Source organism: Natator depressus, chromosome 14 (genome assembly GCF_965152275.1).
Source record: "Natator depressus isolate rNatDep1 chromosome 14, rNatDep2.hap1, whole genome shotgun sequence".
Taxonomy (NCBI): Eukaryota; Metazoa; Chordata; order Testudines; family Cheloniidae; genus Natator; species Natator depressus.
Genome location: NC_134247.1, coordinates 409891 through 421115, shown reverse-complemented (window position 1 = coordinate 421115; position 11225 = coordinate 409891). Strand labels below are relative to the sequence as shown.

General features: G+C 44.9%; 1 protein-coding gene across 2 annotated transcripts in view; it reads right to left on the bottom strand.

Moving 5' to 3' along the window:
* Positions 1–5380: 5380 nt before the first annotated feature.
* Positions 5381–11225, bottom strand: part of DUS1L (dihydrouridine synthase 1 like) — a 28834-nt gene continuing 22989 nt past the window's right edge. For both annotated transcript variants that reach the window (XM_074971077.1, XM_074971079.1), the window contains exons 13-14: positions 7046–7121; positions 5381–6635 (exon numbers count right to left, since the gene is read on the bottom strand). In XM_074971077.1, the coding sequence (XP_074827178.1) occupies positions 6490–6635; positions 7046–7121 (222 nt within the window). In that variant the 3' untranslated portion in view covers positions 5381–6489. The remainder of the gene's footprint in view (positions 6636–7045; positions 7122–11225) is intronic.

Below are 11225 nucleotides of genomic sequence, written 5' to 3'. Positions count from 1 at the left end.
AGTTTTGTGTTAGTTGCTTTTAGCTGTCCTGATTCTTTTCTTTAATACTAAACTTGGTGATTTGACAGGCTGCTGTTTTGAGCATTTTAATATGGTTGGAGGTGTTTGGAAATAAGGTAATATCACTTGTGTGAGGAGGTCTGAAGAATGCCACTTGATGGAGTTTTACTCTCTTGCTTTTCTGGAAGCCAAATGTAAGACTCATTTGTGTAGTTGCTAAACTGCAGCAGCTTCCTCCATTTGCACATTTCTGTTGCTGAAGCATTTTGTGGCTTATGTGGAGAAAGTTGAGGCAGTACTTACTGTGAAATCTTTGGTTAGGTATTGTCATATTTTGGAATTACAGTAACTTTGCATTAATCCAGGCCCATTTTCGGAAGGGCTGAACTCACCTTGCTAAGATCTGGTTCCAGGAAGCTTGGCTATTTTACCCTGATTCTCAGAAGTTCTGATTCAATAGGGAAGTGGGAAGCAAATGTGACTTAGTCTGTTCTAAGGCTGTGCAAGGGCCTACCCAGCCCCCAGTGTAAATTAGAACAGCCTCAATGGTCAGAGGCAGCCAAGAATAGTTGGAGTGCAGTGTGCTATGACCCCTTCTCTTCCCCCTCCCAAGGTCCAGTATTCTCTGGTCCTTACCCAGAGGCTTGGAAGGGGAAGAGTGTTGAGCTGCTCTGACAGCAGAGACACTCCCTTACACAATAGATAGTCTCTCAGGGCCACTTCTACCAACTTTATGCTACTGTAGTGATGTGAAACGCTTATGTCCCTAGAGAGAATTGGGTCCTTCCTATCTGAGGCATAGATTTCTCAGCTATCTGGTCACCCTCACAGATGGAGAATACTTTGTTCTTGATCTGAGACCTGCCTCAAAATGGAATTGCAGATGTCACAGTTTGAAAGGTCTAGCTCATATTCAGCAAACGCTATTTTTCTTTAAAAAGGGAGCAGGATTCACAATAATTTATAGTGGAAGATTCAGCTCCAGTCCATCCACTCTTAAGTTCCACGTCTTTAGCAAGGATGCTCCGATTAACGATGGCCATTGAGAACAGTAGTTCTGTAGACTATCCTTAAATTAGACAGTATTTCAGCCTACTAGACACAGCCATCAAGCCAGGTTCTTTATGCTCAAACAGCAACTCTCCTCGCTGGCCTAATTACTAACCTGCACATTAACTGGGGTATAACATAAATGTAGTGCAAAGGTTGACAAATAAGAGATCCACCGTAGAGGCCGGCTTAAGCCAAAATGCAAAAGACCTAGTACCAAAAAATACTGAGTAGGGTCAAATTCTGTTGTCCGGTGCACGCCTTGGAGACTCAGTCTTTCGTCTTGGATCCTTATCCTCCCTCCACCTTTTTCCTTCTTTTGGCTGTCTTCCTCCCATTTCCTCTCTCACTTGTCTCTACCTCTTTAGGTTAATGGTTAAGGTGGAGGGAATAATCCAAGAGGTCCTTGCTAATTGAAAGTGGTGTTTTTTCTGATCTCTTTAGAAAAGTTATGAAATCAATCACAGGCAAAATATTGGAGAGTGGCTGATATGGGACTTAATTATATTATCCTCCTTTAATTCTTGATTGATTAATGCCAATCAACATAAATTTATGGAACACAAATCCTGTCACACTAATCTGATATTTTTTTTATGAGATTGTAGATTTGGTTCATAAAGGTAATAGTGTCTTTGACTTCAAGTCTTAGACTTCTGTAAGGCATTTGATTTTGTACTTCATGACATTTTGATTAAGAATCTAGAAGGATACAAAATCGACAGTGGCACACATTACATTAGTTAAAAACTGGCTAACTGACAGATCTCAAAATACAATTGTAAATGGGGCGGCATCTTTGGTGCTGAGCTGTACAAATGCCTCCTGATGGGGATTGATGGCAGGCATTGCACCTGGTATACTAGTAATCATGGTGCTCACATGATAATGATTAAAAGTGGCAGATATGGCTTTGGACAAGACCTTTTTGGGCTAGGAGGAAAGAGATCCCTTCACCAGAAAAGCTCCTTAGCACAGGATCTAGCAAGTCATAGGATTTTGGTTTGAGAGAGTAGATAAAATCCTAAATAGGAACAATTTGATTTCTAGCTGCTTCCCTCACCATCCAAAAATATTTTAAAAGCTCCCTCCCCCTAACTGAAAATACCCTGACAGTCACCTGTGCCAGCAACTCACTCCCCACTTCGCCACTACCACAGTAATCTCCTAAACAAGGCTTTGAGGATTTGCATTTATAGTGATCCATAACTAGAATGCTGCATGTAAGTAAGAAACTATAATTCTGTGAAAAGGCTTTTTCATTTTAAAGGATGCTTGGCTTGGCCTAGCCCATCGGTTCTCTCTCCTTTTGCCCCATACTTCACACTAGAACCAGTGGAGAAAAAATAAAGAACCAGCTTGTCTGTCTGGATTGGATAAGGGCTCATCACAAAGTCACTGCACTGCCAACAGACTTTATATGAACAAACTAGGCATTAAGGAAAGTAATTTCTTCAGATACAAAGTAGAATCACTAGAAGTTTTGCTATTCCAAGTCTAATCTGTAAAGAGAGATTACTGGTATGTACTTGTAGCTACCTAAATCTTTTAAAATAAATCTCTTCCTCAAAAACATTTAACCCAAAACTCCATATCTAAAAAAAAAAAAAAAAGGTATGTTTCCTTCCTTTTGAAGAGATGCTGCATCTGAGAGCTAAAACCATTGGTTGCTAAATTTTAGCATGTTCCTTTTATGTAGAGGCGCAAAGCTCCTGTGCAAACTCCTAATTCACATTGCTCTGGTCTTACCAGACCCAGAAAATCTAGAGCTTGCATTTGAATGTACATCTCTCAGTCCCTATAAGTCATTGTCTCTCTCTTCCCTTCAGGAGACCCTGTTTACAGTTAACATTCCCACAGGATAAAGCTTTAGAAGCCTTCTGGTTTGGAGTCTGGGTGCAGGTTGCGGGGAGGTCCATGATGCTGTTTCAATCTCCCATTACAGCAGGAGATGGCAGTGATCAGTGCAGAAGTTGCACTGCAACCTGAGGGTAAGGAGAGATGGACTGCCGCAAATTTCACGTAGGTCTCAGGCTAGCCGGTATTGCAGTCAGTGGGCAGCCTCAGGTGTAAGTCAATTTTCTGATCTGAGATTGTATCCAGTAAAATGGCAGACAGCTTGGTCTCCATTTCTTTAGCCTTTTACCATAACAGATTAATATGTCTGAATTCACACTGTTGAAGTTCTCTGCGATATACAGAAAGATATTTGTTTATAGAATGCCCAGGGACAGGCACTATGAATCAGACTCTGCAGGATGCACATAGAGCACCAGGGGCAGGCATATGTAGCACTGCCTGAGATACAGAGAGATCTTGAGAGACTGTTTCTGTTGCAGAATAAAGAGTCTGCTGTCTGTCCTTTCACAGAATTCACCACTAGGAAAACAGGATGGTCCGTCTTGTAGTCTTGTAGTCCCTGGACTTGGGACTCAGGAGATCGGGGAAATGTGGTCTAGATGAAATTGCTACAACGTGGGTGCACAAGTGGTTGCAAGACATTAGTCAGAGAGTGGTTATCAATAGTTCACTCCTGAGGCAATTCTGCTGGACACCTGCAGAAAACGTCACACACGCGCCCCTCCCCCCCCCCCCCAAGAAGATCTGTGCTTCCCTGCAGAAAATGGCAGGGAAGCAAAGGGAAGCTGCGTGGGGGCAGGAGGACAACCATGAGTGCAGTGTTTTTTGGGGGGGACTGCCCACCCAGAGGCATGGGGGGCACACACGGTTACGTGCCACTTCTCTCCCCATTTCTGCAAGTGCAGAGCTGCCCAACTAAAGGAGGCTGTGTCTGGGCTCCCCTGACTGCAGCTGAACGCCACCTCCTGGGTCCTAATGCCAGTCGTGCTCCCCTTCTGTTTGCTGGGAGCCCTCCTGTTTTCTGTGCAACAGTGAGTGCTAGCTGTGGGGCTGGGTAAGGCAGGGTGGGGGAAAGGGGAGTGTGGGAGTGAGGCATAGGTACTGGAACTAGCAGTGTGGAGGGTGCTCCCGCACCCCCGGCTTGATGTGGTTTCCATTACATCCAGGGTTTACAGTTTGGTTCAATGGCTCTCAGCACCCCCACTACACAAATTGTTCCAGCACCCGTGGAGTGAGGGGCGGGGGATGAGGCATGGGGCAGTGGAGATGAGATGGGGAAGAAAAGGGGATAGGGGAATCCAGGGGGGGAAGTGGGAGCCCAGCCTGCAGCATCCCCTTGGCAGCAGCTGGGGCTCCCCCATTAAACAGGCCTGTTGGACCTCCCCCCCCTCCCGGACAAGTCCCCCACCCCACTGAGCTACAGCCAGCTGCACCTGGACCCCCAAACCCTGCACACACACCCCTGCACCTGGATCCCCTGCAAAGTCCCATTACCGCTGCACCTGGAACCCCCCAATGAGCCCCTGTGCATCCAGATGTCTGACTGAGCAGCCTGCACCCAGATTGCCCCCCACACAAATCTCTCACCCCACCTGGATCCTCCCACACTAAGCCCCTCCACACTTGGATCCTGCTGGGCTAAGCCTGCCCCACACCTGGTGCAGTGGAGCAGGGCCCTGAGGTGTTTCTGGGGCAGGCTCAGCCCTTGCACTGTCAGGGTTGGGTGCAGCCTCACTGCTGAGTCCCTGTATCGGGGGAGGTTGGGGCTTCAGAATAATGTCCCACTTCAATGCAGCCATTGGCCTGTGCTTCCACAGTGCCATGCCTTAGTCACATTTATTTATTGACAAATAACATTTCCATAATTATTTCTGTGGTGCAGAATTTTTAGTTTTGTTGGTGCAGAATTCCCTCAGGAGTAGGTGTATCCATTGGGGGTCCACTGGGGTCTGTCCTGGATCCAGTACTAGTCAGTATTTTCATTATGAGTAGGGTAATGCAGAGTATGCCTATAAAATTGCAGAGGACACCAAGCTGGGAGGGGACTCAAGTACTTTGGAGGACAGGTTTAGAATTCAAAATAACCTTTAACAAATTAGAGAAATGGTCTGAAATAAAAAAGATGAAATTCAATAAAGACAAGTGCAAAGTACTACACTTAAAAGGTAAAACAATCAAATGCACAGCTACAACATGGGGAATAACTGGGTAGGTGGAAGTATTGCTGAAAAAAATCTGAGGGTTAGAGTGGCTCACAAATAGAATATGAGTCACCAATGTGGGGTGTATTAACAGAAATATCATATGTAAGACACTGGAGGTAACTGTCCTGTGCTACTCGGCCCTGGTGAGACCTCAGCTGGACTACAGTGTCCAAGTTTGGATGCCACAATTTAGGAAAGATGTGGACTAATTGGAGAGAGTCCACAGGCAAGCAACAAAAATGATACACAGTTCAGAAAATCCGACCTATGAGGAAAGGTTTTAAAAAACAAAAAAACCCCCAGCCCTGTTCGTATTGCAATAAGAAGACTGGGAGAGGACCTGATAACTCTCCAGCTATGTTAATGGCTGTTATAAAGATGACTGATCAACTGTTCTCGATCTTCTCTGAAGGTAGGACAAGAAGTAATGTCCTTAATATGCAGCAAGGGAGATTTAAGTTAGATGTCAGGAAAAACTTTCTAACTGTAAGGATAGTTAAGCTCTGGAATAGGCTCCCAAGGAACGTTGTGGAATCCCTGTCAATGGAGGTTTTTAAGAACAGGTTGAACAAACACCTCTCAGGGATGAGTCTAGGCTTACTTGGTCCTACATTTCTATGACTATGAATTCCTGGTTCTGCCAGATAGTGTGTGACCTTGGACTAGCCTCTAAGTGTATCTGCTCCCTACTTATAAAATCTGGATATTATTTCCTTTTGCCCACCATTTGTTTTGTGTCTGAGACTCATTTCTTTGACTATAAATATGTACATAGCCTAGCACACTAGGACCTCCTGTTCAGGGGCACCCTTCAGGCTCTATTGTAATAACTAGTAATTATTTATTACATGTAACACTTCCTGTCCAACTCTGTCATTAGAGTAACACTACGGAGAGTTAGTCACTGAACGCTACTGTCCTTAAACACTTAGCTTCCTTCCTGACCTGAAAATGTCATTTAAGTGACCTTCACCCTATATTCCTGAAGAAATATTAGTTTAACACTCCAGCAGGATATTCTAATATCAAAGATTTATTCCCCACTTTTAAAACAGCACATGAAGGGTTAATGTACAACAGGCAGTTCATGACTTTAGTACATCATCTTCCCCCCCACCCCAGTGCAGCATTTTCAGGCCAGGGTTCTGGCTGACTCCTTTAAAGTCTTTAAAAGACATTGAGAACTTTAGTTGCATCCTTTTATTCAAAGGCAGGATATTTCCCTGAGTAAGCAGCTTTTCCTTAAATAAAACTCATCCAGACCTTAGAACAAACCTGTGGAACTGCTCCAGGCTTCTGATGGTGCTCTGGAAATGGCAGATTCTTTGGCCGAGGGAAACAGAGACGCAGATCCAGCAGAATCTAGTTTGAAGGCTTACAGTACAGTGTCAATACCCTCTTTCAATCCAGCAGTTTCCTCCACATCTCCTTTCTGTGTCCTTTCAATCTCCTGCATCTCTGTTTGGCCACTTTTCCACAGAAGGGACTTTTCATATTTGGTTTTAAAAAGTAATCCATGACCTGACAAAGAAAGAAGGGAAATAATAAATTGACACTGAACTGCCTGTTCAGTGGGGAACAGAGCAGGCCACTGCCTTGGGGTAACTATATGCAGCTGTAGAAAATTTATTATGCTTTTAGCTTGGAGATGATGCACCCTGAGGCTTCAGGAGGAAGAGAAGATGCTGGTGTCATGTTCATGCTCTATTACAGAGGCCAGTGCTAAGTAAAACATTTCCATGAAAGCTAGGACGCTCAGGATTTTAAACTAATATTTCTAAAACTATCACAATTATGCATATTAGTAAAGGACTTTAAAATGTCATACCGCTTCCATATGTATTAATCACTCATTTTGACTTGGACAGTTTGTTTTTATACAGGCCCAGTGGTGCTGAAGAACAGGACAGAGTGGTGGGGTCTATACTTGCCTGGACAGTCTGCAGTCTCTTTAAATGCTCTTTTCTTACAGCATCCTCGGCACAGATTAAACACACATTTGTTACCCTGGAAACAGATACACACCGGTTAAGTCAGTGGAAAAAAAAAATCTTCACTGAACTGCTTATGGGAAGCACAACTGCAAGGCTGCATACGCAGGGCTTCTGAAGACAGCTGTTGTGGTCTGGGTTCCTGCAAACAGTGATGGGGACAGTCAGTCTTCAGGCTGCTGATAAACAATATGGAGACCAGGGCCGGGGGAGAAGGGAAATGCAGAAATTAAGAGCTGCCTGCTGGATAAATGCTCTGTGCTTCTAGGTGATGAGTACCATCCCAGAATGACAATATTCCACCTCCCAGGAATTTCTCCTGCCAATGAGGAAATCCTCTTGATTAATATCAAATACGTGTAGGAAATTAAGATACTTTGAAACCCTTTCTGAAAGGGTTTCAAAGTTACTGTCACAACTGGAGTTTGTTCTGTTTCTCTTCAGAAGCTCTTATTTTCTGTCTTTGTCTGCCACTCCCCCCATTAATACTCATCGTTCCAAGGAAATCATTTCCCCTTTTTTTTTTAATTCCTAAAATTGCCCAAATCATGGACAGTAATAACATAAGGCATGATCCATCCTCTGAAGGTGAGAGAAGATGAGTCATGGATATTTTGCAGCTCAGGAATGGCCGACTGAGTGTACAGGAAGGGGAAAAATGTATCTGCCAGGTTTAATATCTGTAAAGCTCTTTTCTGGCTTTCATTGTTGGGGGAAGTTTGTGCAATATGATTTGAGTGCAAACAGTTCGAGATGGTGCTACAGCAGAAAAAACTACTAAAGGTACTCTTTACTGCATTAAGTTTATTGACAAAACAATAAACTTAGGACCAGGGTTGCACTGTTGTATCTTATTCCAGCACATCAAATTTCTGAAAATCAGGAAATGAAGCAATAAGGTATAGGCCAATGCCACCTTAAATCTGCCCCCACCCCCCACCCCCGGGAATTGCCACTGGGAATTAGCTGCATGCATGCTGACTGCAGTCACTCTGTTTGGTGTACTTGAGTGAATAATGACAGGCTTACTTGCAGCAGGGTTGGCAGAGTTGCAGTTGAGAGATAAGGATATCTGGGGATTAGTTTGAGGAGCAGGGCAGAGCTGCAACTGTGACGGGAGGAAATCGGGAGGCCTGTCCTCCTTGTTTGGTCTGAGTTGCCCCTGCCCACTGCTATGTGAGATCAAAGAAAAGAGGTGCATGTGTACCTTGAGGGGCTCAAGTGTGCCTCATTTCAGGGCTGAGTTCTGCAAATTGCCAGGCACAGTGCACAGATTCTTTTTGCAAGGGGGCTTGTCAGTAGTGAGGTGTGGTATGAGAGTGATTTGTGGGGGTTAGTGATTAAATGAAAGTATAGCATTCGCTGGAATCCTGTGGCTGAAAGTGAATGGTTTGTAAAAAGGGGATGGTGGTGTTGTACACTTTTTCACTTGTGACTGTTTCTGGGGCTTAGGCTCGGTATTTGCGTAGGACAGGCATGCGTAGCTCCTGTGCCACAGAGGTTGCCTAAACATGAGTTTTGCCTTAGCAACAATATGACATTAGAATCTGTCCTTCAGTTGCATATAGTCCCTGAGAATTCTGCACATATGAGTCATATTAAAAAGGGCAGAGTTAAGGGTGCAGGCATGTGTGCCTTATCACTTCAGTTCCTGGTTTTTCAGACATTTGAGCATCACTGACCGTGATAGCCTGGACAAGCATGCAACACCCCTGCATCACCAGAACATGACTAATGAAAGTTTTTTTTGTCCATGAATTTTGTAATTTTATGAACATTGTTTTTTGGAGGAATGCTCACTCCAGCAGTTGTAATTATCACATAGGTTTGTCCTTTAAATCCTCCTATGGTTTGGTTAGGTACTCATGCCTTTCCCATTATCTCATCTCAGGCACGAGTGACAGGTAGGTCAGTACCTTTAGCCCCATTTTACAGATGGGGAAACTGAGGCAGAAGTGTCATGATTTTTCTAGTGGGTCACTGACAGAGCCAAAAACAGAACCCAGGTCACCTATGCTGCAATGACAAATCCGGCTGCAGCGCATAAGGCTGAGATCATCTCAGTTGAATGAGAATACTTCCTGGAGGTGTAAACAGTGTCAAACAATAGCTCCTGATAAGTTGGAATGGCTCCATTTAACTCCCTTGGTACACTCATCCAGCCTCCCCCTCTGCTGGTGCTTGACAGCATACCCGTTCTCAATTTCTCACCTCACTCTCCACACTAATGCTTGATGTATGCTTGTTCTCAACTCCCCCCATTACGGGTCAGGGCTTCCACAAATTTTGATTCACGTGATGAACTAAAGGCCCCTTCAGCAGGACAGGGCCCCCAGCTTGCTTACATGAGTAGAGGCAGGGAAAGGGCTTCAGCCCCACCCTGCTCCTCCACCCCCCCCCCCCCCCCCCGAGAGCCCATTCCCATGAGATGCAGTAAGGAGAGAGGATTGGATTCCCTCCCCAGCTTCTGGGCTCCCCTTAGAGCAAGGGGCTCAGACTGTCTGACACCATCAGCGTGGCAGGGGCCCTCAGAGCTGAAGGAGTGTGGAGCATCACTGGTCCCTGTAGTCCTCCCCACCCTCTCACCTGAGTCCTAAGCACCTCCCATCCCTAACCACCATTTAGCCCTCTCCCCTCCCAGCAAATATTTGGCTATGTAATTTCTTTTTTAAACTAGTGTGTGTACCTTCCAAATGTTCTGCTGTGCGCAAATGATAAATAAAACGCCCCTTTACGAGAAGCAAGGTGTGGCAACGGGTTTGTTTCATTTTTTTCAGATTGCTGCCAAGGGTGGCTACTGAATTTATATTGGTTGGTTCTAGCTCAGGTTCAACAACCAGAGCATGTCTCCTGGAGCCACCTCCATCCTGTGACAAGGGCTGGCTCACCACCCTTTCTACACATGCATAGTGTAATCCCTTGGGCACATTAGCACGAGACTCAACACGTCGTTGAATAACATTTTCAATATTGTTTCCCCGAAGGGGCTGCGGGCCTGGGGGGGTGGGGGAGCTATTCAGTAGCTAGGGTAACTGTGAGCACTTCAGATCATGTGGGTAAAAACTCAGAGCCATGGTTTGACCGCTACCCCCTCCCCGCCCGACAATTTGCAGGAAGACACATTGATATGTCAACCTTATGAAATACTTCTTTTCTTCTTTGTATTGCCCGAGAGAGCTGTATGTCTAGAAACGCTTTCTCAAATGACCCCAAGTTTGGATCACTAATCCTAGCCCACAAGCCCATGAGGCACCCCAAATTGCACTCCGAGCTAAGTAAGCAAGCCAATTTTAGAGTACTTGTAAGAGCTGGCTTTTAAACATAAAGGGGGCCTACAGCTTAACTCTAGTAGAGCTGACACTCCCCTCCAGTCAAGAGGCCTGTGAGGCTTTCTGTTCTAGTCAGCAATGAGGAAATGCTTTTATTACAGCTCTTATGTGCTCGAGAGAGATTTTTTTTTTTTCTGATTAACAACTGCCTCTATACAATGCCCCAGTTTAGTCACCCCACTTGAGCCCTTCCCTAAAGCTCCAGCTACCTGGCTAGGAAACCTGATAAAACATGCTTATGGATCAATAACTTGCTTACCTTATTGTTATCTAGTTACTGCTTCCCTCACATTTGTTTGTCTCATCTACCTGTGTCTTGCCCTAACCTGAAGTCTAAAATCTTTGGTGCAACGACTGTCTTTTTATTCATGGCTGTATATAGCCCAGTACAATGAGGCCCCCCCCCCCCCCCAAAATCATGACTGTAGTCCCCCTGCACCCTAAAGAACAATAATAACCAGCTAGATACACATCCAAAATAACACTTCTTAGTGACGCACTCCACTGACCAAATCCAAGTCAGACTGCTACAGGACGTAGAATTCTCAGTCAAATGGGCTAAGGGAAAGGCCAACTGTGAGTGGAAAGCATCATAACTGCTTCTCAAAAAGTAACAGCAAAAAAAAAATTTAAATACATCAGAAGCAGGAAGCCTGCTAAACAACCCGTGGGGGGGGGGCCACTAGACGATCGAGATGCTAAAGGAGCATTCAAGGACAAAGGCCATTGTGGAGAAAATGAATGAATTCTTTGCATCGGTCTTCATGGCTGAGGATGTGAGGGAGATTCCA